Source organism: Falco cherrug, chromosome 7 (assembly GCF_023634085.1).
Source record: "Falco cherrug isolate bFalChe1 chromosome 7, bFalChe1.pri, whole genome shotgun sequence".
NCBI lineage: Eukaryota > Metazoa > Chordata > Aves > Falconiformes > Falconidae > Falco > Falco cherrug.
This window is the reverse complement of record NC_073703.1, coordinates 27746345-27773627: the sequence shown is the minus strand read 5'-3', so window position 1 is coordinate 27773627 and position 27283 is coordinate 27746345. Positions and strand designations below refer to the sequence as shown.

General features: G+C 42.0%; 1 protein-coding gene across 1 annotated transcript in view; it reads right to left on the bottom strand.

Moving 5' to 3' along the window:
* Positions 1-898: 898 nt before the first annotated feature.
* KIF26A (kinesin family member 26A) overlaps positions 899-27283 on the bottom strand; it is a 102602-nt gene continuing 76217 nt past the window's right edge. The window contains exons 6-15 of the mRNA XM_055716740.1: positions 18251-18460; positions 16171-16264; positions 15432-15694; positions 14996-15179; positions 14538-14697; positions 12692-12854; positions 8736-12126; positions 3955-4145; positions 2913-3063; positions 899-2363 (exon numbers count right to left, since the gene is read on the bottom strand). Of these exons, the coding sequence (XP_055572715.1) occupies positions 2188-2363; positions 2913-3063; positions 3955-4145; positions 8736-12126; positions 12692-12854; positions 14538-14697; positions 14996-15179; positions 15432-15694; positions 16171-16264; positions 18251-18460 (4983 nt within the window). The 3' untranslated portion in view covers positions 899-2187. The remainder of the gene's footprint in view (positions 2364-2912; positions 3064-3954; positions 4146-8735; positions 12127-12691; positions 12855-14537; positions 14698-14995; positions 15180-15431; positions 15695-16170; positions 16265-18250; positions 18461-27283) is intronic.

Here is a 27283-nt window from a genome sequence, read left to right as displayed (position 1 = left end):
ATTGCTACATGGTTTTGATTTCATCTTTGGAAGAACTGTGACTTTCTGCACACACACAGAAAGTAAATATAGCAGGAATTTACAACTTAATAAACACATCTGGTATTCCAGGATATCAGCAAGGGGATCCTCTAGCAATTCTAGATGCCACATTCCCCTGCATACAACCTAACACAGTGCCAAATGTCAGTAAGCAAACACACTGCACCCTTTTCCAGGCATAAATCACAGAGAGGTAGGTAAAAGCAGGAGGAAAGAATTTACACCACTCTCACAGGCTGCTCCTGAGGGTTGGAGCTTGGTGCTTAGTTGCTATGCTGTTAGGTCTACGTAAGGAGAGAAAAAGAGGGAGGGGAAAATGTTACATATTACAGGTCATTTGGCCAAATAGCTGGAAAATATTCAAGATGTATCATCAGAAGCACCAGCTTTACATTCAACGTGCCTGGAGTTACTCCAGCCAGGATCGGTGGGAGATGAGGACTAGGCACCGCTGCTGTCTGTCCCGAGAGCAAACTCACCAGCGTCAGACAAATGTAGTCATTTGCTATGATGGACCTACAGGGACCAGGGCTTTAGTTCCTGAAGTTTTCTTGTGGTTTTAGACCCATTTTTAATTGACTTGTTCTCCCTGATGAGACAAAGATGTGAGCCGCAGGTCTTTGTTCTGTAAACTATGAAGTGCCAAGAGAATATAAGTATTATCATTGCTATTTATTTTACCCTTTGGTATTTTGTCTCTCTTTCCCGATTAGTTTATAATGACTAATATCAAAACTCTGTTCCCAGTTATATCTCTTGGGCAAAGAGATAATATAATATGACATTTAATACAGTGTACCATAGGCGTCTTCTCTCTTCCAAACATTAAAGTCGCATACATAGCAAGAAGCAATCATAACAATAGATGTATCTTTTATTCACAGATAAAAACTGAAGCAAGCTGTTATAATACATATTTGTACAAAGGATTTGAAAAAACCATAAAAAGGAAGATGATTAGAAAATATGATTCGTTATGAAATGTGGTATTACATACACTATTAAACCTTTTCAAAAGTATTTGTTTGGCAACAGTTTATCAATAGTTTCCACACTTAAGTGGCCTCCTTCAAAAAAGCACAAATCTCATGCAGCATGTATAAACTTGATCCTGAGGGTTTGCCTTCCTTAGAAAAACTGTAAAAAGATATACTATTTGTCTTAAAAGTTCAAAATGCAAATGCTATATTTATAGTTAAAACTATATAAAAATATGGACCTAACTTAACATTTACAAAAACTTTTTGTTCCTTTTTTTTGTTTTATGGTTTTGGTAATAAACATAATTCTCAATTCCTGCAGTCAGAGAAGAAAAAAGAAAACCAAAACAAACCACAGTGCCCTTTGTAGAATTCCTCACATTAAGTCTACGACTCCAAAAAGACCAGGTCCGTGATAAGTGAGGTTAGTAACCAAGGAAGTAGGTAAGCAGTTAATATATATCTATATAAGTATATATAAAATGGAAAACAAACATTTATTTTGATCTGAAAAAGTAATAATACAAAACCTGAAGGTAAAACAATCATCTCAAAATGCCATAATGCACCTTTTCAATAGATAAATGTTCATAAAAATATCTTGAACCCTAACCAAGAAAACAATTATAATACAATTTTAATTCTGCTACATAAAACAGCTTTTCTGTGAAACAAGAAGGCAAGTTCAGGTATGAAAACATAATTTACTTATTGCTTTTGCTACAATGTTGTTTGTTTTTTTACATATAGTCATAAATACACTATACAGTATAAAATATTTCGTAGGAATACATTTTGTGGTCTGCTTAGGTTTGCTGGCTTTAATTCTAGCACCAAATACAAAAATGAAAATCAAATGAACTTTAAAGGCACTTCCATTGTATGTTTGTTTGTTAATTAACATCTTGGTTTGTAGTACATTTCTTTGCTTCCCTCTGGTAGAAGCAATACTTGATCCTACTTTTATCTTTGTACAGTTCAGGTCACGTTGAGGCACCACATGATTTATGAACATTCCCATCCCTCAGCTGTTTCTTTCTCTTACAACATTCACTGTTGCTTTTTAGTCTTCACCTTTCCTCCTTCACTTCCCAGCTACTTTATCTCTTCGCTTCATGTCAGACGATCCAGCTTCACTTCCTTCAGTCCCTTGGAAAACCTCCCTTCAGACCTCCACTTCCCTTACTCCATCTTGCGCATCTGTTATTCCAATATCAAAACACGTCACTATCATGATATGTGACTTGCACAGATTAACACACTGCTCCAGTTCCTCTGTCACTTGTTCCAGTGCCTCCAGGTACTCCTGTGACTCCTTATCGAGATCAGGATCCACTTCAACTGTCAGACAAAAAAAATTAGTGAATAAGAGAAACAGCTTGTAGCAAAACATTATTCTATCACAAGGGAGCCAATAACGTAGAGTACAATTCCATTTCTCTTAAACTAAGAAAATTTTTTCACTTTGTTCAGTAGATGCAAAACTCTACCCTGAGGCTCCAGTTAAGCACAAGCACTCAGTCTGTGAACAAGCCTCATGCCTCAGTTTCCCAGCTGTAACAATTCTTACGAAACATTTTTTTTCCTTCTTTGGAAAGAAGGATAATAAAAAGTTATATAAATATTTAACATTAACAAGTATCACAGCAAGTCTTTGCACTGTTTTGATGTTCTCTTCTGGTTGGTTTGGAGGCCTTTTTTTGTTCACTTCCCACACTACTCAGCACTGAGCAAATCCCATATCACAGAAATATGAATGGAGTCATAGAGTATTTTAGGGCTCAGTTCAGCACAATATCTTAGCAAGTGCTTAACTTTTCCAGTAGGACGGCTCACGCGCTGAAAATTGGTTACGTGCTGATCACACTGCTGCTTTTACAAAATACTTACAGTCTTCTTTCCACTTATTTGGATCCATCATCAGCCTGCACTTTGTCTCTTCCAACTCTTCCTTCAAAAACTCATGCTTTGCCTTTACTTCTCTGATTCGCTGCTGGCGCCTTTCTAGTATCTTCAGCTTGGTATGGAAATACATCAGACCCTTTTAAGACACAGAATGACCATTTCAGGAATTTGCCTGTTATGAGATGACCTCCAACAGTTTGACACACATTGCTCCCAGCTCATTGCTCAGAGTTAGAAGGTGGGTTGTTTTGTTTGGTTACTGGGTTGGTGGTTTTGGGGGGTTTGAGGTTTTGTAGGGTTTGGGTTTTTTTAAAATTGAAGTTTACATTAATGGATTCTAAATCTAGAGAAACAGCATGCTACATCACTTGAGCATTTGTTGCACTTCTCTGAATTAGCAAACATCTCTTAATACATTCTGAAGTTACTACTGTTTGTAGAGGAACTTTTTTTCCAGCAGTACAAATGACGAACACAGCCCAATAATAACATTAGAATCATATTTAATCCAAAACCATATGAATTCTTATTTTCTAAAAAGCATTCCTACCTTTTCAACATCCTGGAAAGGCTATTATGAAAGAAATGGGAAAAAGGCATCAGAAGAACATAGAATTCTGGTCTCCAAAATAGAATTAGCTGAAGTGTTTTCCAATTACAAGTAAATTAAACTCAGTGTATCCCTGATTTAATAGAATCTAGTCATTTACATAAAGAGTTAATGACTCTATGGTTGTGGGAGCCTGTAAGGCTTCCTCAGCCAGGCTAAGATTATAAAGTCTTCTCATAATGTATTCATTGGTAACTTCCATTTACACCATCAGTCATGTTAGACACAATTAATTTTAGACAGTAATCATTTTCATTTTCTGTGTTAAGGGTACCCCAACATATGAATTGTAAAATTAATAATTATAGTGTTTTAATTGCAATCAATTTCCTGAACACCATTTCGGCATTCAAGCAAGGACTCTGACTGTATACTGTAATTTAAGTTGTCTACAGTTGTTGTAAAATATGTGCTGACCTCAGTTTCCTCTTGTCTGTGTCGCTGTAATCGTTCCACATCATCAATCTCATAAACTTTAATTTCAAATGGCTCTTTTAAAGTGCCTGGCAAAGGTGGCAGATCAACCCACTGGCCAGTGACACTGGGTTTTCTTCCTAGGGAGGCAGCATCTGGCAATGGAGCAGGAATCAGTCTGCGACGCTGAAGACCTAAGATATAGAAGACAAGTGTTCCTTGAACTCTAAGAGACTAACAAACTGCAGAACGTACTGCAGTGAATTAAAGATACAGGTTATCAGGATACTTAGGAAGAAATGCTTTCCTTGATCTTTTCCTTTTAGTAAAATACCCTCAGGCTGCTAATTGAGTTACTGCCTTGGCAATGTATGTTTCACTTGGTTCATGGATGGAAGTAACAGCAGGTCCTCTCCTAAAGCAGATGTCTGAGCATCAGTTCTTTATTCTCTCCTTGGAAAAATATTTTGCCTGGATTAATTTTTCTTTAGTGGGCCATAACGGTATTCATTATTTTGCAATGCCAATGAGATAGTAAGTAATTTCAAACCAATACCGATAATGGCATACGAATCTGGAAATCTGCTCCTCCAGTTAAAGCCAAACAAGGCTAAGATCCCTCCCATTGTATTACCTCTTTTCGAAGAGCAAACAGTTCCCTCCAGAACCTCTAGCAATGCTTTAAGATGCTAAATACCAGCAGTTTTCAATGACAGTGGGACTGGGAGGTGTTCAGAAGGCAGCAACCAACCAAGCTGCAACTTGAGCCACCTCTAATGTCGAGGTCTATCACCCACCCATTTGCACCAGCACTCAGAAGCTCAGAGCATGACAAAACTCACCAATTCCTCAACAGGAGGGCTCCCACATTTACAAATACACACCATACTGCCACCTCAATGCATCTCCTAGGACTCAAGTTTCATGAAGCAGAGACTGACTTACGTCCTTCAAAAATGCTGGTACTTGTGTACCCAAGAGTTGGCACTTTGGTGTCCAGCATTTTTTTGCAATTATAAGCCTCTCTTCATTCTCCAAAAGGCTGACCTTTACACTACATGTGTCAAGGATGAATACATGCACGGAGCTAGTCAGGCAATGTTAATAAGGCTGCAGTCTAATTCCTAAGTAAATAGGAGGGCTAAAGGCCACCAGAAACAAGCTGAAATGTCACATAGTAGCAGCAAGTATAAGCAGCTTTTGGGTGACTGGTGACAATAAACGTAGTGCCTGATTTCCTCCTCTGAAAACCAACTCTGAAGTACAGAGTCTTACTTCTTCTGGTCTTCTTACAAAAGGGAGCACATCTAACAAACAGACGAGACAGGGCTGCCAAAATAACTTCTGGGATGAAACCTGTACAGAAAAGTTAAGTGCAAGTTAAGGCTGTCAGGTAAGCCCTGTCCCAAACTTCAAAATGAAATGGAGACAAATTCCCAGCAGGTACCCCCCAAAGCAACACACCTCTATAAATACCTGAAGAGTTATATGCTTTACACATTCTGCAAAAAAAAACTTCCCTAATTCCTAAATGCATCCTTGCTAATTTCTAAGTAACAAGAACAATCACAATGGAATGTTTTGGAAAGAGGAAGACTTGATTCTACTTCTACAATACTTGTTCATCATTCTCACAATCCCAGCTCATTTAGCCTGAATCACCACTATAGTCTTGCTTGCTGAAATCACCTGCTGCAACTGATCCTGTAACCACATCGATGAACAGAATCCCTCCCAAGAGGACAACAAACAGATGCAGTCAAACACATATACTAAGCACACAAACTTCATACCCTTCCAGTGTAGCAGCCAGGATCAACATTTCTCCAAAGATAAATTTAAAGGATAAGGGAACAAGTTTTCCAGTGACATATACAGGAGTAGAATCTGTCATAAATCCAGGGACTGCACGATTCCAACATAGTTTGAAGCAACATAAGCTACTCCAAGAATTTCTAACACTTATGCAAAGATTACAATATATTTTAAACCAATAATAGGTCTGCACTACACATTTCTTTTAAGAAGTTTTGACATTTGACACTGTCCCACATGACATCCTTGCCTCTAATCTGGAGAGACATGGGTCTGACAGATGGACCACTCAGTGGATAAGGAATTAGCTAGGTGGTCACACAAAGAGTTGCAGTCAATGGCTCGATGTCCAAGTGGAGACCAGTGATGAGTGGTGTTCCTCCTCAGGGGTCTGTAATGGGACCAGTGCTGTTTAACATCTTTGTTGGCAACATGGACAGTGGGATTGAGTGCACCCTCAGCAAGTTTGCTGATGACACCAGCTGTGTGGTGCCATTGACACTCTGGAGGGAAGGGATGCCATCCAGAGGGACCTTGACAGGCTCGAGAGGTGGGCCTGTGTGAATCTCATGAGGTTCAACAAGACCAAGTGCAAGGTCCTGCACCCAAGTCAGGGCAATCCCAAGAACAAATACAGGCTGGGAAAAGAATGGATTGAGAGTGGCCTGGAGGAGAAAGACTTGGGGGTGTTGGTGGTCAAGCAGCTCAACATGACCCAGCAATACGTTCTTGCAGCCCAGAAAGCCAACCACATCCTAGGCTGCATCAAAAAAGGTGTGCCAAGCTCAAGGGAAGTGATTATCTCCCTGTACTCCACTCTTAGAAGAGCCCACTTGAGTACTGCATTCGGCTCTGGGGCCCCCAGCATGAGAAGGACATGGACCTGTTGAAGCAAGTCCAGAGAAGGGCCATGAGGATGGTCAGAGGGCTGAAGCACCTCTCCTATGAAGACAGGTTGAGATAATTGGGGTTGTTCAGCCTGGAGAAGTGAAAGCTCTGAGGAGACCTCACAGCAGCCTTCCAGTACCTAAAGAGGGCCTACAAGAAAGCTGGAGAGGGACTTTTTACAAGGGCATGTGATAGGACGAGTAGGAATGGCTTTAAGATGAAAGAAAGTCAATTTACATTAGATATTAGGAAGAATTTTTTTACTTTGAGACACTGGAACAGGTTAACCAGAGAACTTGTGGATGCCCCATCCCTGGCAGTGCTCAAGGCCAGGCTGGATGGGGCTTTGAGCAACCTGGTCTAGTGGAAAGCGTCCCTGCCCATGGAAGGGGGTTGGAACTAGGTGATCTTCAAGGTCCCTTCCAACCCAAACCGTTCTATGATTCTATGAAATATTTCATGAACTTCCTAAGAAACCTCATTTCATGTATAACACACACTGTCTTGAAGTCTACAGCACTCCAAAAAAGTAATACATAATTTACTGATATACTGCAATTTAAATTGGAAAAAGAAATAGTTCGTCATTTTTAAAGACTTTATAAGCATTTCCTGGGGTAAAAACAAATACAAATCCATCAGTGGGTAATGCCTTCTCAACATGTGTGCAACTTAAACAGCCGTTAATATTGATTTGTAGGAAAGGTTTAAGAGGTTGATAATGCTATAGAAAGAAGTGCAGCAAATGCTGCACTAAGTTTCCAAAATGATTTATCACCAGCTGAAGAAACTCAGTTGCTTTGACCAGAAAGCACCACGAGATCACCAGTTTCACTCATTTTGTTTTACTGCCAGAATTGAGCATCACAAGTGTCTATAGGGACTGCAGTAATTACTGCTTTCTAACCAAAAGCTCGGATTCAGCGCATTGCTGATATTAGTTCCTACCATGTTCTCGTCAATATGCTTAGGTTGCTGAATGAGGCTGCTGGTCATTAGCTACGTGACACTGATTGCCACTGATGCTTTATGATACTACAGGACTGCACCTAGATCAGTAAAAATGAATACGGTAACAGCAGTCATATGAGCCTGACTTTGAAGGTGGCTACAACTAGCAGCACTTACATGAGCACCGCCTGCAAAAGCAATAAGGAAAGGCATCAGAGAGCAGGGAAGGGGACCTGGCTCCCGTACGCCCATCTCTACAGAGCGTGGTCAGACATGCCTGCCCTGGCGCAGTATGTGAGCCAGAGCCGCCTCTTCTGAGCAGCTCCCACAGTCAGTCTCCTACTGCTTATAGTAGCCACATGTACACACCAAGATGTCTTTATAACAGCACCATTACAGTGCAATACAATAATTTTACAATTAGCTGGCAGCATTAACATAGGAGTCACTGTATCTTATGTACACATCCTGCTGCTCTGCCCCTAAGCCTTATTTTTGGGTAATATAACACACATCCAGCAATCCTCGTTACTTCACAAATACTCTTCTACCTTCCAGGCCCATTCCCTTGTTTCCAAACTACAGTCCCAGCCCATCTCACTGAAATTCCCTCATAGCTGCCTGGCAGCAGAGCTTCTCCTTTCCTCACTGCCCTTCTCTCACTCATCTTCCCTGACACTCACTTGATCCTCACAAAAACTCATCAGTGCCCACCCTGGACTCTCACTCTTCCCAACCCACCCGTAACACCTACTTTGGGCCACACTGGTGCTGCGCCCACTGCTGACCCTGCTGAGGGAGGATGGAACAGCTCCCACCTGCCGGTGGCCATCCACCATCTCCTCCTTCACAGGGAGGCTGTTGGTGCCCCAGGGCACCCAGCGCCTCTCCTGCCCTCTCTGCTGCAGCATCTGTGTCACACCTGCACCTTTGAAGTAAAATAAATAACAAGTAGCTGCTGTCGCAGCAATACGTGTGCACACACAAGTGCATGCCCCCAGTCGACCTCCATGGTTTGAGCCTCCCCAAAACCTCCCCTCCCTCTGTCACAGACGCCGTGAAAACCCCCATCCTCAGGGACACAGTGGAGCACCAGTGACCACCTGGCCACCTTCCCCTTCATTTCTTACCTGTTGATCGTTTCTTGGGGGACTTGAGGCTCCTCATCCGGCCCGGAGACGACATCCCGCTTTCGCTCATGGAGTCATGTGCCGAAGAGGCACTGCCAGTGGCCTCGCTGTCCCGAATCATGCTCTCATAGCCGCTGCTGCCACCACTGTGGTAAAACAGAGCCGTTCTCCCCATGGCTGGTGGCAGCTCCCCACTTAGGACACTGCTGTTGTCGCTGCCATGCCCGCTGCTGTACCGCTGAGGCCGCCGGGGTGCCGTTATCTTGCTGTATGGAGACGGCAGCACTGGGATCTGTGACTTCTCATCACTGAGGTTAATGCCACTGTCGTTGCCGCTGTCAGAGTCGGTGGAGCCTCGGAAGTTGCCCACCTTGGCAGAGCCCCCTGACACCAGCTCATTCACGCGGCTGTTGGCTGCCCTCATGGCCTGCTTGGTTCCCATGATGGTCCCTCGGCCGGGCTTGCCGCTGACGGGCTGCACGGAGCGGGGGGCCACCTTCCCACCAGGGGCCACACCAGAGCCCTTCCCCACAGGCTGTGCCAGGGACTTCACAGAGGAACTAAGAGACTTTGACCCACTGGTGGAGAGGCCCCGGGTTTTATTCCCATTTGCTTGCACCTTCTGGTTAGCTGTAGGTTTTGCCTGGCTGTTTTTAACAGGCGCAGGGGCAGTGAAGGGTGGTGGTAAACCCACACTGGAGACAACAGGAGGGACCCCCAGCCTGGGGACAGAGCGCCCTGCCCGGCTGTTGCTGGTGCTCCCGTTCTCCCTTGCCATGCTAGCTTTGGATCCAACCGATGTCAGGCTGTCGCACCTCTCCAGGGACATGTGGCTCCCATAACGGTGCACAGCTTCGCTCTTTGATGCTTTCACCTTCAAGCTGGACGTCATCTTGGGCAAAGAGTGGTCGCCCTTCAAGTTCATTTTGCTGCTGGCACTTTCGCTGAAGTAAGACCCAGCTTTCAACCGCAAATCTGCTTCGTCTTCAGCCTTTGGTGTGGCAGCTCTGGCAAAGTCCAGGCCAGAGGCTTTTCCCCCACCATTACCCAGACCAACAGGTTTCTGCTCCAGGCTCGATTTGCGTACGGGAGGTGTTGGAGGTGTTGGCCCGCCTGGCCTGGGCAGCATGGCTGACTTCTGTGGTGTAGTCTTCTTTCCCAGTGATGATTTCAAGCTGCCAGTGGCTAAGGGAACATCTGAATTCCCTCGGGTCACAGACTCCAATAAAGTACTGCTAGCATGCGACACTGGCATCACTCCCAGAGTGGTGGCTCCTCTCTTCAGCTGTGGCATCTTCATCGTAACTTCTGACTTCTTTGCAGCTCCACTAGAGGATTTGCAGGCCATTTCACAACCATCCACAATTCTCTGTGAACAGGCAAGCATAGTCTGCGACTTCGTTGGCCTGGATGCTGTGCCAAAACACTGGGCAGATTTTCCTGACTGCTTCTCAGTACCAAACGCATGAGATTTTGGAGACAGCAGTGAGTCTGCAGGTTTTGCTTCTACCTGATAATCGGTGCGCAACAGCCAGGGATCTTCAAATATACCATGTGGATTCTGCAGCTCTTTATAGCTGAGGACAGTATTATTGTTGATTGGAGACGAGGTAGTTTTTGTTTTCCTAGGAAGACTAGAATGTATTGTTTCTATCACAGGCATATCACGAGAATTACTAAATTTTATTTTTACGGGCTGATCAGTGACACAAAAAGCACTTTTTATCTGAGACGCTTTGGTAGTTTCAGAGGTTTGAGGGCTTTTGATGATGCCTGAGGACAGCTTGCTGGAACTCAAGCTCTCACTCTCCAGTTCAGAGAAGCAAAACCCACTGTCATTCAGAGCGCTTTTCAGGGGGACAGATAAATGAGATGAATCCAAGTTGAAGGGTTCCTCAGACTTATTACAGCTGTAAGATGACTGTGCGACAAAACTGTCACTAGACCGGGCTCCATCACTTTCAATTGTACAGATGCTGACTTCACTAAGCCATGAACTGATGGAGGAACGTCTGCTGCTGGTAAAGGGATCCTTAACAAAGGGCACAACAATATCAATATTTACACCAGCAGAAGTCTCCTGTGAGGTATAAGCATCAAACTCATCATTTATGCTGCTGATAATACTGACTGGCCTCGAACCCGATGCAAGGGCCTGAAGGGAGCAGTCGCTGTTAAAGCTAATGATACTGGAAGGCCTTCCGTTATCCATAATCCCACTAATGGATAGTTCTTCCACCACAGTGAAAACAAGTTCATCCTCTCCATTCAGCTCAACAGGCTGCTGCAAAGTCACCGTGGTGGTTAGTATGTCCCGATCAAAGCATTTCCCTCTAAACGCTGACCTGAAGCTGTGTACCTCTATCGCACCTGACTGATTCTGGGCATTACTACCAACCAAGAATGTGCTTCCTACAGGGTTTTGCTCAGCTTTGTTTCCCATCTGTTTGCTCATTCCCACAGGAGGAGTCCGAACTGCATTGCTATTTGCATGGCTATTGTCCAGCTCCAAATTCTCAGCTTTGGAGCTTGGCACGTGCTCTTTCTGCTGTGGAGGTGGAGGTGCTGGGCTTGGCAAAGGTTTCTTGACGTACAAGGACTTTTCCTTAATGAAACATTCAGCTGTGGCCTTATTCTGCTCTGGATTCCTTGAAGGGCTACACCTTGAGGACTGCAGGGAATCAGTGATTGTCTCTATCTCTCCCTCCAGTGCTGAGTCTATTATCCTGTTGTCAGCTCTGCTCTGCGGCTTGGAAAGCTCTGTTTTCAAGTGAGGTGTGCTCTTTTCATGACAACTGCCATTGCCACCCCTTGGGGCAACAGCCTGGAAGGGAAGGTTATGTCCTTTTTTGGGAGATGCAGTTTCTTGTGGTTTCTTAAATCCTCCAGAAGGAGAAGATATTTTTTCCTTTATCAGCTTACACTGTGCATTTTCTGTACCTCCAGGGACTGGACTACAATTGGACACGACAGATATTTCTCCACAAGCAAATTTGATGGGTTCCTCACTTCCATCAATGCACTCTAACCTTTCTTGCAATTCAGCAAAAGTGTTGCATTTAAAATGGTCCTTGTCAGAACTCCTACCAATAGCAGAATTGTCTTTACTTCTCTTCTTGTTTAGGGATGGGATTATGGGAACAAACTCTGGAGGACCTTCATTATCTGTCAATTCCCTGTCAGACAAAGCTGCACCATTGGGACCAACATAGATGACAGTATCACAAGACTGTTCACTGCTGGAGGAATAATCAGGATCACTAGATATACTCAGGACAGGAAGGTCAGGGTCAAGGGCAACAGTTCGTGGGTGGAATGGTCGCAAGTGGGGTGGCCTTCGGACATGTCCTTCTTCACATGAACTCTCTCCTCCAGACGAGCTGGATGCATACTGCAAATGATCAATAAGGGAAAATTTCTTGTTATTATTAATTTAGATATATATATATATATATGCACGTATAATTGACTAAAAGGTGAGGTTCGCTATATGCTCTGCGCTTTGTGTGCACTATCACAACTACATCTAGTGGAAAAACGTTAAAAGCATGAATTAAAATAACAAGGTCATGCTACATAGATTTTACTGTATTATGAGTAATATAACAACCACAGCTTTTCAGATAATTTCCATTAAATATTATGTACTGTCTTTCTCCTCAACAGTTTTCTGTCCCTTATTTATTGGTTTTTAATTAATACAAATAGGAGCTTTTGAGATAGTTCCACATATAAGCGAAGAAAGAATACGCATTTGGAACAAAAAGAAGGGAATTTCAGGATTAAGGATTGGGGGCGGGATGATGGCTCAGTGCCAAGCCATTTGTCAGTTCCTCTCCTGAGCTTTTATGCATTTTCTATTACTTCTTACTGCCGAGAAATCCCATGTTCCCCCACTGAGAGGTTAGGAAAACTCATTTTCAAATGAATTAATTTCTGCTTGTTTGTGAACTAACCTTGGATTTCTTCTTTCTCATTCGGTGGATTCGCGATGCAAGCTGAACGGTGGTGAGGGTTTCTGCATAATTGGCTGGGGAGTCAGAAATATGTGCAATCATAGTAGTTCTGCAGTTGATGTTCCCAAGTGATTCCCTCAACAACATTGTCAACTTGTTGTCCCTGTGTAACAAATAAAAACACTAGGATGGTTTAAAGAAATCACAATCTTTTTTTAAGATTTTTACACCACAAGCCATGCTTTCACACTCCTAGGATATATGCATGTGCAGTACATGCAGATAAGAAATATGCTTCTATTATTTGACCACACTTAAAATGTGTCTAAATGTACACATACAAAGATAGCAATATTTTAATTATTTACCTGCCTGTGTATTTGCAGTATAAGTAATTTTATTTGCTACTTAGACAATTGTAAAACAATTGATTGATAACTAGTTTAGTTATCTCGTGTTTAGCTCTTATTATCCAAAAAGCTCATGAGTGCTGTATTTTTAGCTGAGCAGACTTAGTACCCGGATAGCTAAGCTCTGTGAGCTCTGTGCAAACAGTTTTGATAATAACAAAAAAATAAGTCAACAGAAAAGGTAAGAAATCGCTAAACAAATATAACAATGTTAGATAGCAGAACTATATTACCAATGCCACTGCCACTAACCTAGTTTCCATTCTGCCTGCTGTGCTCTGCTCTGACATAGCAAATGGGAAGCAGAATTGCTCTCTGAAGGCTTCCCTGGTGATGTGCATCCTGTGCCATGAGCAGCAAAGCTGACAAGACAGGTGACATTTTGTTCTCCACTGGTCTCCAAGAAATCTTTCTCTAGGACTCCTTGGAGGCTGCTTCCTATCACCCCCCTGAGCTGGCCCAACGTGGGAACTGCCATCATTGTCTACTCACTAAGCTATGGTTGGCAACAAGGTTGAGCATATGCCTTTCCCTGTTTTAACCCATCCATCCTCTACTCTACCCACAAACCTAGCAACTAGCCTGAGGAAATTATCTTTCTGCCTAATACAGAAAGAAAGAACACCTGTTTGAGATGCAGTGCTAGATAAATATGTGAAATGACATGATTGATAACAACAGCACAAAGTCATAATGCAGGAAGACAAGCAGCAATTAAATTTAAGGACTGAAGGCCAAGTTCAGGTAAAGGGTGTTTACAACGTGGCTGTTGTCTTTAAGCTGGGCTCCCCACAGGTGTGTTTGACATAATATTATTGTCAAGTACACTCCACCAAGGGACACACTAAATGTTTGCTTCTTCTAAACAAGTGTGCAACATGGGGGTCTTCTTTTTTTAATTTAAAAGGTGTGTCATTCCAAAAGGCATACAGAAATAACAAGCTTAGATGACCATACTTGATAAACCCTGCAGTATTTTCCAAAATTTCAATACAACTTTTAAATTTGGAAAAGGAGAGAAAATCCTTTGAAATTTTGATGAAATTGTTTACTAATGTCCAGCTGGCTGAGATCAGTTTAAAAGAGGAGACAGAGGGAAAGAAAACATTTTGGCCATTTTCCTCTGCTTTTTTCAACAATCAAACTCTCCCCAGCATTTCACCCCACAAGTATATACCAATACGCATATAACTTTTGGCCATATAATTAAGAATTTCATGTTACTACGTGACATTTTAAAAGTTGTCTGTATGTATAGATACATACAGACATGTAGATGAATTTGTAACGCAGAAGTGACCTTAAAAGAAGACAGATCCCCTCTGACAGAACTTCCTTTAACTTCATCTTAAGTAAAGAGTAAATTGTTCATGTAATTCATTGCTAAGGTAACACCAGCCACAAATTTAAGACAGTGCAGACAATAATTCACTTACTTATATGGCACATGCTTAGCACCATTAATTAAGGCCAAAATTACATTGCCCAGGGCAGAGAGAGACAGACATAGAGAGCCTCCTCCATCTCGGCTCTTGCTCAGCACTTTTTCACAGCTCCCTAGATCAATGAGATGCAAACGGCTGCGTCCTCCAGACACTAAAACAAAAAGAGGGAAAACAGTTGTACATCACGTTCTTGCATGGACTCAAGCCAAATTTGGTATTCAAAATGTATTCAAATGAGGAAAATAATGAATACAGCATGGGATAATGACTAAATTAAATATTAATGGTAAGGAAAGCAGATATTAGCCACAGCAACCAAAGTTAAAGGTGACTCGACTGGCTTGAGGGTTCACTTCATTTTTTCTTTTAAAGTTTATTGAAAAGTATTGTTGAAACTAAACCAAACCCATGTCATTTAAAAATAAACAATATGGTAAGAAGATTCATACTTCCTCCTTTGCCACTCTTCTCCATGCGATACTGGTATATGTGAAGAGTAAAGAGCATATGTGAATTCCTCCTGTCTTCTTCCTCACATTCAGGTTTGCTGGTACTTCTGGCAGCAATTGCAGCATCAAGGAAAAAGGCAGCTTTCTCTGCTGTTGGGGCCCTTAGCTCACTTTGGTTTTGAAGCTTGAATACAAGCAAGAAAATTACTAATTAGCACAGGGGCAATTTTTTTTATTATTATTTTTTCTGAACTGGCTAAATCTCTAGGGCACTAAAAGAAACAAATATGTACACCATGGGAGAAGGGCTTATAAATTAAAAGTAATAGGTTTTTTTACTGTCTTAAAAGTTGTCGTAATTGTTGTCAGATAAAAGGAAATAAAAAGCAGAAGAAAGTCAGGCTCAGAAAAATCTATGTTGTGATATCCATTATACCTGGGTTCCACATATTGGATCTTCTCTCAGATATACCCCAGGAGACTGGCCATCCTGAAGGCTGCCAGTGGCTACTTCAGCTAACAAATCCTTAAGGTTTTCATCTTTGCCACTGATCTCCACAGCAGATACTCTAATAGAGAAACGAGTCCCAGTTTTTTCTTTACGTTCATTGATTAATTTGAAGAGCCAAGAAATTGCACAGGGGATGATACCAAGGCTTTGCGTGGAATTATCTTTCCCAATCATAGTAAAAGATTTTCCTAGAATGAAAAGACAAACATGAACTTAATTTAATTTTCTTGTACAAGACAGTCTCTTCATATCACCACTGTACGTTACATGCAATGCCACGTGCTGCACAGATAATGGGAAAGAACATATGCAAAAATGCAAAGTATTTCATTATTAATCCATTACGATTTATTCAATTATTTTTGCAATTTTTGTAACTCAGACCCACAGCAAATTAATGTTAAAAACATCTCTGATCTTCTGATTTTCATCACAATGCACCTATATAAACTTGCTCTTGAATAAGCTAATCTGATGTTACGTTTTACCTTTTCAAATTAAAACTTACAATCACAGTGTAGAAATAAACCATGATAAGTTTGCAAAGCTAATTAAAAAGAAATTCTAATCTATTCATATACTCTAGGTTTATTGTTCCAGGAGCTGACAGCATGTAATTACCAGACTGACATAGTAATTAACTGTAACAAATTTGGGAGCTCACCAAGCTTGACATGACCAAAGCAAAATATGCAACCATCTGCACCATTCACAACAGACTGGATTACTTCTGCTACTGTTCCAGAGCATACCTCAGCCTGAAAGAAAGGTTGGAGACAAATGAGTAAAAGAGCATATACTGCTTCAGTTTTTACTATTCTTCTGTAATCAAATGAATGACTCAATATTTTTGAGGCACAATATTCTCCCCATTTTTATGGCATCATTCCTATTATTTTAGTAACTATGCTATCTTAAAAAACAATAAAATATTCTACTACAGCCTAAAATAGTTTTCAGTTCTATTAAACCAATTCTCTTGGAATATTGATCCTATGACTAATGTAGCAAACTGAATGCTATCCAACCAGGCTTCCTGCTGGTATAATAGCTTAGCCAAGGCTATTCAGCAATAGTAGCAACTCCACAGAAATTAAGCTACTCAGGAGTGCTCACAGGAATTAAAAAGACATTCATACTGGAGAAAATGCATTAAGATCCCTGAATAAGACTTCATAGTATCCCATTTCGTTCTTCCAGGGGAAACATCATCATCAATGAAGAGAACTTGCTAAAATATTTAAGTGTACGAAAACCAGTTTATCCATGTCAGTGAAGGTTTCAAATGTACAATAAGATGATCTATTAAGTACGGCAGGTGGGGGCAGGGGAGAGGGTTGCTGTAAATATGTAACTAGAGCAAAATGCTAAGGCTCTGTTTGCAGCTGCATGGCAGCAAGCTTTCCTCCAGCAACAACGCCTGTGCAGAAGTGGCTGCGTTGGCCAACAGTCACCCAGAGCCACCACAAACAGGCCACCCAACAGGCCCACCACAAGGACCTGAAAGAGCTTAGCCCAAACCAGGGGTCAACAACTTGGAGGACTGGTGCCAACGGCAGCAGAGAAGCAGACTGTGCACGGCCACCTTGCAGCAGGGCTGGCAACACAAGTAAGAAAAAGCCATTTCCAGTTCTGACCAAATGCTGAGCTCACCGTTGCACGTTTCTGCACAAAGATGCCATTTAAGCTTGTGCAGGATCCTGAAAACAGCCTCCTGATGTGGTCACCGTTGCTTTAGATACTGACGTATGGGGGAGACTATTCTCCATTTGTAGTGCTTGGCTAGAACTTGGACCTAATAGATATTTTTGCATCTCTAGTTTGGGACCCAAAATATTAAACAAAATCCTAGGAGAAGATCTGAGGGTGTTTTTCTGAATTAGATCTTGTCATGTTTTCTCAGCATTAATATACCATTTTCACCTTGGATGTTTTGTGGTGTACTTCTCACCCTAATTTCTTTCAGCAGTTCAAACTCAAAGTAGTTCTTCATATGCTGCTGAATTTGTTCTTTTTAAAGCTGGTCTAGGATTATTTTTTTCTAAACCAAAGATTCTTCCCAGAAGGATTATCCATGAGTACAAACTCACTGAATATACCGCAGCCCACAGTCCTTTCAGATACCAGACACCTCGTTTCTGTATGAGATTTCATGTCTGGGGCTACTGCTGTACAAATACACCCTTTTTCAGGCGAAAAGAAAGGCATGCACCATCATCAGCACAACCATCAAGATAAAATAATCAGTCAAACACACAGCATAAACAAACTGGAAAAGGTGAGGAAAATAAAAAAGTTCCCTTGCAGTTTCAGTTCAGCAATCCCACAGGGTTAGCTGTATCTCTTCTCCTAACAACAGCATTTAGTATAACATTAAGCACATGTTCATTTCCCATTTAAATCAGTGGGGAAGGCCCTTATTTCAGTGACATCAAATGGGTTAAAAACTAACCGGATGGAAAAGTGAAATTCAAATTGGCTGTGTGTCTTTCTCTAACAAGAGAAAATGCAGGAAGATAATTGAGTCTGCAAATCCATCTCCCCAGCTATTCCTTAATTTTACATCTCAACCAAACTGAAAATGTAAGAATTTGCCCACTTGTCTATTCATTACCATGTTTTTTTTCCAGGCATTAAGGCAACTCATTCAAATAAAATTCCCCAGAAACAGAAATAACTCTTCAGGCAACCAAATGCATTGGCCATGAGAAGACTCAGGAGATTTATGCAAGTGACTCCAGTACCTGCGAAGCATCCTGGGGGAAAACCGCATCGAAGGCAAACATCTTTGGGACAGCAACAACACCTCTTCTGTGACCTGCATTGGACGGCCCACTTGCCACTGGATCGTAAAATGTGATTTGCTTTTTTCGCGGGTCCACCTTTAGGAAGGACATGGATTCAGATGTTTCATGTGCTCCTTGAGAGGGACAAATCCTTACCATCACTTTCACCTGCAAGAATTCAGAAGAAAGTGACAACTCGAGTTCCCAGCTACAGATAAATGCATGCAAAGAATTCCTCCCAAACACACTCCCCTTCCCATGACATGTTCATTTGTAATTTTTAGGTGTGTCAGAACAACCGTGGGACAAAACCAGAGCCAGATTTTCCAGCCTGATTTCCACCCTGGGGTCTTCACTGAATCAGCTTTTAAAGGTGCACTTCGTCCCTTCAGTTGACTGTGTTCCAGTTTTATCATCTCAATTTATAAATGTCTGATCTGCAGGTATAATCTGCTGTAGGTGTAAAACCCCACCTAAAGAGAAAGAAATTCTAGTCTTCTACCTTTCAATTCTCAATGTGACTGAAAGCACAAGCCGACCCACTGTGAAAATCACTCTGAGTAATGCAAGGCTCAGACAGCTAGTACATTCAAACTGAACTAAATCTAGAAACTTTCAATTCCTTGTTCACATTCTTCTAATAGAAAGGTGCTTCTCTTACAGCTTTCCCAGGCAGGCGCCTTTATGCTGTCATTGCTAGGCTCTTCGGTGGTTAGTTGCAGATTTAATGAGAAAGAAAGGGAGAAAAGCATGAAAAGAAACCGCTCATGAAGTACCTTCCTGTAGCAGCATTGCAAATGCTGATTTCCTACACATGGCATTTTAAGGCAGCATTTTTAGAAAGCTCGGATGTGTTGGCTGTGATTTCCAAAGCAGCTTATGGGAGCCAAGTCACCGGGTCTCACAAAGGTTCAGCAAAGGCTGCACACCTGGTCTTTCAAGCTTCCTGCAAATCATAGTCTGACTTTGAAAAACTGTTGAAATACAGCCTCACACCCACTTACGACCATTTATCCTTATGAAATGCTCCCAGGTCAGAACCAGGTTTTATACACCTCGCACTGAAGTAAATGACTATTACAGGTGCAACTTCAACTCTGCACTGCCCAGCAGATCAAACCTAAGAGAAAAAGCAATGCTCAGCCAGAGCGACTTTCCACGGCCAGGATGAAATAGTTCAATAACAAGCTGAACAACAGTATTATCTCCTTATCCAACTACCAGGCAAATTTCACAGCACCAGTGTTAACCACCTAGTTTCACTGGGTGAAAAGTCTCCATGGCTGTAATATATCACAGCCAGCACTGCTGGAACAATTTACACCCATACTCCCCAGAGCACCCATCAGGAGCTTCATCTTCTGGAATGCAACTACTAAACCACAAAACTACTACACCTTTTACAGCACTTGCACCTGATTTGGAAGGGAAGTGACAGATAGCAACCCCTCTGCTGCAAATCCACCAGGGAAACCCTCCAAACACAGAGCATGCAGTCACCTGCTGAGTCATCAGCACTTGGCACTGGTGGAGCTGCACCCCAAATCCTCTGGGCCCCTCACTACAAGATAGACATTGAGGGGCTGGAGCGTGTCCAGAGATGGGCAGCAGAGCTGGGGGAGGGTCTGGAGCACAAGCCTTATGAGGAGTGGCTGAGGGAACTGGGGGGGTTTAGCCTGGAGAAAAGGGGGCTAGGGGGGGGACCTTATCGCTCCCTACAACTACTTGACAGGAGGTTGTAGTGAGGTGGGGGTCAGTCTCTTCTCCCAAGTAACAAGCGAGACAACAAGAGGAAACAGCCTGAAGCTGCGCCAGGGGAGGTTTAGATTGGATATTAGGAAAAATTTCTCCACCAAAAGGATTGTCAAGCACAGGCTGCCCAGGGAAGTGGTAAAATCACCATCCCTGGAGGTATTGAAAAGCTGTGAAAATGCAGTGCTTAGGGACATGGTTTAGTGTTAGACCTGGCAGTGCTGGGTTAACAGTTGGACTTGATGATTTAAGGTCCTTTCCAACCTAAAAAATTCTATACTATGACTCAGGACCACCTCTAGCCCTGAGCGAGATATTGCATGGGGAAGATGGGTTGGAAAGCATGCAGCTCTGATACAGAATGATTCCCCTTTTCAGTAACTTTGTGTTGCTAAATTTAACCTTAAATCTGCCAGAAAAAAATTTTACTCCTACTTACTATGTTCCAAGAACATTCTGTCATTAAAATAGCATGCATTTACTATGCTGACACATTCTTTGTGTCTTTACAGAAAAAAAAAAAAAAAAAAAAAAAAGCGCTTTGCAGTCAAGACCCCCATCACTCCTGTATCCAGAGGAGTAATGGCAAAGGAAGAACCAAAGCTGAAAAACTACTTCAGCAAAGCACAACATGGGAAATGCAGACAATGAACAGAGGCCAGAGCAGGCTGAGCCACTCTCTAGGACTACCCTTCATACCAGAGAAGATGAAAAGGTGATGGCATACACACCTGCACCCAGTGGGTGCAACAAAATATAGTGCCCAAGCCAAGATGATCCACAGCAGATAGGTGGGTGCAGCAGTAAGCACCATGCTGAACTGTCCCTGCCTTTGTCAACGGGGGAGGGTGGGTAATCTGAAGATCTCATTTAGGTCCTCAACTGTTTCATTTTTCCAGCTCTTCCTTTCTATGGGGGCTAAGCTGCACACAGGCATCCCTGCACAATTAATCATGCAAGCATCCTCACAGAAAACATTTTGCACAAAATGGCTATAAAAGCTTTTTCACAACAATTTTTCCAAACAAAGAGGTTAAGAAACAACTGACCCCTCCAGTAAACACTGTATGAGGCTCCACCAAAGGTAGCGGCAAATTCTTCCACCTATTGACTCAAGCAAGTCCCCTGATTTCAACATTTTCCTTTCTTTCCCCTTTCATACTGATATGAATATGAAAATGCAGTCCCATAAAATAAGCGAAACCTAGAATAAATGAAACAGCTGCTTCAAAAGCAAAGTGCATCAGAGGTGATACACTCAAGGCTGTTTGCCCATAAAAGCTCCATGAAGCCAGCTTTGTGCATTAGCCTGCTAGCTCAACCTTGACATGCTACCAAGGTGCTCAGAAAAATAACCTCCCTCAGGAAAAAAAAAAATCTAAATAAATATATTAAGTACAAATGCCCACTTCAGGGTTGCTTGATTAAAATGAATTTTAAAATATATGCTGTTTTCAAAGCACTTCTCTAAACAGTCCCTTCTGTTCTCTCTTCCACCTATTATTAGATTATAGCAGCCAGAGCCTGGATAAGAGGAAAATTGGTTTGCTCCTGACCTAAAGCAAGTTACCTCCATCAGAGCATTGCTCCCCCTAACACAAAGATGGCTTCACCCCCAGAAAAACCTTGTGTGTCAAATCAGCTTTTTGAGACCACGTCTCCGAAGCCGAAAGATACTAAAATAGCTTCCCATAATGGATCAGATCCCAAACTTAACGGGCCTCAAGGATCATCTTCATTTTAACAGTGGAAGTGAGCTTTCAAGACAAGTGGGAGGAGGAGGAGAAAAGCAGCTTGAGGGAGTTCCTCTTTTAGTATTTTGTGCATAAAAGCTGATTTGTGGAGTAGAAAAACACTGATTTCAAATTTTGTTTCTCTGCCCACTGAATCTAGCTCTAAGTGATGCCCACCAGAAACTGTAGGGTTATAACGTGTCCCGTTCATTCATGATGCTGAGCCAGACTCTGACTTTACCCAGAAATGAAGCAGAAATGCTCACGGAAGTACCAACAAGCACAAAGATTACTCAAGCATACGCCTTCGCAACAGCAAAACCTAAGTGCAGGCAGATCCCAAGTGAATGGACAAACTTCTAAGCACATAAAAGAAACGTTTGTTGTAATACTATTTATTCTTTTTACATTTCTTGCCCTTCTGTGTTTCAGAACCAATCTTAAGTGACAGGTTCATATTCTCAGCTCTGAAGTTCATCCCAGTACTCTTCTGGGATGAGTACTGCAGAATAAGCAGCATGCTATAGAGCCAGCGTGGTTCCTGCCTTAAGGATCAACTGAACTGCACCTTCTCCTGGGTCTCTTTATCTAGTACTCAGATAAAAGACATGTTCATCTGTAGAGACAGCAACACGCAGTGCAGGAAATCATCCAGGTACAAGGGGAGTACAAGTGAGTACAAGTGAGGGGAGGATTCAAGAAAACCCAGGAACCCATAAATCTTAAACTTTGGCCTGTAACTAGGTAGCAAAGCAGCAATACCTGCACTGCAGTCTAATGCTTTTCACAGAATCACAGAATGGTCGGGGTGGGAAGGGACCTCTGGACACCATCTAGTCCAACCCCCTGCTAAACCAGGGTCACCTGCAGCGGGTTGCACAGGGTCACGTCCAGGCAGGTTCTGAATGTCTCCAGAGAAGGAGACCCCACAGCCTGTCCCAGTGCTCTGTCACTCTCAAAGTAAAGAAGTTCCTCCGCATATTTAGGTGGAACTGCCTGGGTTTCAGTCTGTGCCTGTTGCCCCTTGTCCTGTGACTTGGCACCAGAGAAAAGAGCCCGGCCCCATCCTCTTGGCACCCGCCCTTAAGATACTTGTATGCATTGATAAGGTCCCCTCTCAGTCTTCTCCAGGCTAAACAGCCCCAGCTCCCCCAGCCTTTCCTCACAAGGGAGATGCTCCAGTCCCCTCATCATCTGTGTAGCCTCCACTGGATCCCCTCCAGTAGCAGCCTGTTTCTCTTGAACTGGGGAGCCCAGCACTGCACGCAGCACTCCAGGTGGCCTCACCAGGGCAGAGTGGAGGGGGACGATCACCTTCCTCAGACTGCTGGCCACACTCCTCCTCCAGGATCCCATTGGCCTTCTTGGCCACCCTGGCACACTGCTGGTTCATGGGCAACTTGCTGCCCACCAGGACACTGAGGTCCTTCTCCGCAGAGCTGCCTTCCAGCTGCTCAGCCCCAGCCTGTACTGGTGCCTGGGGTTGCTCCTCCCCAAGTGCAGGACCCTACACTTTGTTGAACTTCAGTAGGTTTCTCCCTGCCCAACTCTCTAGGCTGTCCAGGTGTTCACTTATAGAAAAAAATTAATAGAATTAAGTGCAATAGCGTTAATTTCAGGCCCATTAAGGATCACACCTCCTGTGGGCAGTTATTCAACAATACAGCCAGCTTTCTGGTGGCCAGTTCCAACTGCAGTGGTACCAGCTTGACTGGTAACAATTGTACAAAGCAAAGAAACACATGATAAGGAATGCTGAGGAGAATGAATGAAGAAATGAAAAAATAAGATAGGTCTGAAAGAATAAGAACAGGTCGGGGTGGGGCAGGGTGGGAACAGAACTAAAAGGATTGGCAATGGGGGCAGGGGGAAAGGGGAAGAAAGAGAAAGACTACAAAAAAAAGGAAAGACAATACAAATATGGCAATTCCAGAAAAGTCATCTCAGGCTCAGGGCAATTCTGCACAGAGTCATTCCCTAGATAGTTTTTCTTCTGCCTAAAATAACTGGAAATGTACTTAAGGAGAACTAGGTTGTCACATCCATCGTGTGATGGGGGTGACCCTTCCTGCTAGAATGGGGGATTTTTAGTAACTCCTTTTTTTCCCCTCTTGTGTATTTCTTCTTCAATGTCACAGAAAGATGTGCAGTAAGAAAAAGCGTTACCAGTGGAAGTTTATCATTATCAAGGATACAAGGATTTGTACATAGCTATTCATACGGACATTGAATATTAGATAGAGGCTCCATTTTAATGAGGCTGTTGATAGAAAAAGAGGATAGGTTTATACTTTAGTTCAAGCTCTGCAAATAGAAGTAAAAGAAACACAAACATCACAATACTTGAACATTATTAACATATTTCACAGTGCCTGAAGACAGCCTAAATCATGCAGTATCTCATTAATTAACTGACTTTAATCTGGTGGGTTTTGTACACTGGGGTTTAACATTCTACTGCTGAGCTTTCCAAATTCATGTTTCTGTGGGAACCAGGAGGTCAGCAGAATTGCTGAAGGAAATCCTACTGAAAACAAAAGTGTTTAGGAAAAGAAGATGGCAAATACATCCTGAATATGCCATTAAAAGATAAAGAATTTTCAAACTAAACAAACAAGCACATAATTTGGAAAAACCCTAGAAATGGGTGGCATAAGGTCAGAGGCCCACCCACCCAGCACAACAATGAGTGTAATTTTAACCTTCACTAGCAAGGCTAGGAGAGAGATTCATAGCAATCAAGGATTTTTTTTTTATATATGTATTTTTCAAAAAACTTTGTCTATCAGCCTACAGTGGAAATCACAGAAAAGAAAGCCTAGAGAAGTAAATATCTGCAAGCTAGAATTCATTTGCTTCAGCTGTGTACGTGGGTGGACGCTGAAGCATAAAAACAAAGATCATACCACAGTTTTATGCATGCATAAAGAATTTTAAGGGAGACAAACTCACAAAGGGCAAATATCTGAAAAAAAGGAAAGGAAAAAAAAAATCTTCTATGTGGAGGACTCTGGGGCTAAACATCTGATGAGACCACTAGAGAACCATATAGTACACTCAAATATCAGTAATTTGTTGGAGTACTGAGCTAAAATTCTAGACCTTCAAGTCTTTGACCCTTATGAAAGTCAAATTTAGATGCATATTTAACAATTCTGACCTAAACACTGAAATATCTCAGAAACTGAGAAGTGTACATCCTGGCTGGTACCAGCCATTCCTCTTTTGGCAGCCCTCCTCCTCCATCACTACTGTAGGCACTGTTTCACACCTAAGGGTCACAAGGAGAGACCTTCTGCCCCAGTGCCATGTGATAGTCACTGTTCCCATGCTGTGACCATTTCCAGTAGTGCCAGCCCCACGTGTCCCCTTTGTGCGGACTCATCATTTCCATGCCTCCCTCCACATACTGAACCAGTTGGAGTTGAGAAGAACAGGACAGAGGAGTCACAGCAACCAAAATAATGGGCTGGCTTGAGGACTGATCATGATGGTGGAGAATATCAAGCATATGTTAGTGCCAGAAAGCAGACTTGGAAAAATCAAGAGACCAAAAAGCCGTGAAACTCAAATTTCAAAGCAACTCTGACAGCAGGACATGAATGTGAGACTGATGGCTAGAGGCCAGCTACAGTTTTGTCTATACAGCCATGTATATTGGCTATGCTGAATCAAATGGAGCCATGGCAAAGCCATGCACCAGTAAACACAAAACTCCTCCAAGACCATTGAGGCATGCATTGTCCCAGAAGAAATCACATCCAAGGCTGAATTTGTAGAGAAAAGAGCCAGTGATAACAGAGAGAATGACACAATCCTACACCATTTTAGACAGAAACAGCCATGAGACTGAGACAGTTAGGTTCACATTGATTATTACCCCATAATCAAAAGAGATGGAAGGGCTATCAACTCTGAGACCAGGGAAAGGGGAAGGACCATCTCACACTTAAAGAACCAGATGATTTGAATTCTGTTCCTAAGACTATCACGAACTTCTACTACATGTTTTAGACAATGAATACAAAAAAATTCTCTCTCTCTCTCTATATATATATACACACCTCAGAAAGTCGGTCATTCATCTTTCAGAGGAGCAAAGGGTGCCAAATACTCTATAGGGTTTAATTTGAGGCAGACATGTAGACAGAGAAGACTCCGCTAATTCACTAAGCAGCAACTAGACTCCCTGGCTGCTGAGGAAATTAAGACCCTGACCCAGCCAAATATGTTAGCGCAGGCATAACTGTAACATATGGTACCTCCTTTGAAATAAATGAATGTTTGTGTTCATAGTGATGCTTTGTTAGCATTTGATGCTTATATAGTTGTCATGTTTTAAATTAGACAGTATGAGAAGGAAAAAAATAGAAGAAATTAATTAAAAAGCATGTAAAATTTTAAAATACATGTGCTCAAACCTTTTTTACTAAAATAAACTCTGACTTTATCTGTCTGTATTTTGGGAAAGTGCTGGCACTATGCTGGAATCCATTCTAAAAATGCTGGTTATATTCTGTGTTACAGCAGTATCATAATCCCTAAATGAACCAGCAATTTGGTCTTTAGCAGTAAATGTCATTATATCAAATCTGAACAGACACTAAATATTCCCTGGAAACACACATCCTTGACAGGCATCGTGCAGCCAGGACGTTAATTTTGTCCAATGTTCACAAAATGGTGTATTACAGCAGGTTAATTAAATAACTATGTTTAGACATCCACCATTCTGAATTAAGATTTCTCAGCAAGAAATTACAAAGAATTTACATTCAGTTGAATAAAGACCATTTTCCAATGAAATCACTTGTTTTCCAACTACAGTGTAAATCAAATTACAAAAGTCCTAGTTCAGAGCCAATATTTTTCATGGATTTAATTGTAACTGACAGATATATAACCCTTGCTAAATTGGTTTACTGTGGGTAGTTCTTACAAGCCTTTCATATACTGCCACTACCAATGGATGGCAAATTTATATGCAAAATTGCTATGCTAGCATAGACCATCTAGCTCCCCTGGGAGAACCTAAAAAAAAAAAAATTAAAAAAAAAAAATCACTCTGTATTGTACTCTATTAAAGAAGAATTGATTCTCTACTCCCAGAAGACATGAAGAAAACTATTTCATTTTTCAAGGTGAAAACAAAGTAGAAGAATTTATGTACTTTATCTAATTTTGCCACATTTTTGTTTGAGCAGTTCAAGGCATCTCAGCAGGAATGTATGTACCTTGAATGATACAGGACTACATTCATCAATAGAAGAGTACTTCGTGTGATACATGATTTATATCAGAAATAACACTCTAGTCATTAGGAAACAAGCAGCAATAAACATGACAAAATTAAGTACCTATTTGTTATCCGTCATCAAACCATCGTAAGAACTAGTGAATGGGGGACACAGCACACTTAAAACCCTGGACAATCAGTAAATCATATTAGTAGTACCTTAGCTATGGCTTGGTAAAACATAAATGAAAGTAAATGTCTAAAACACAT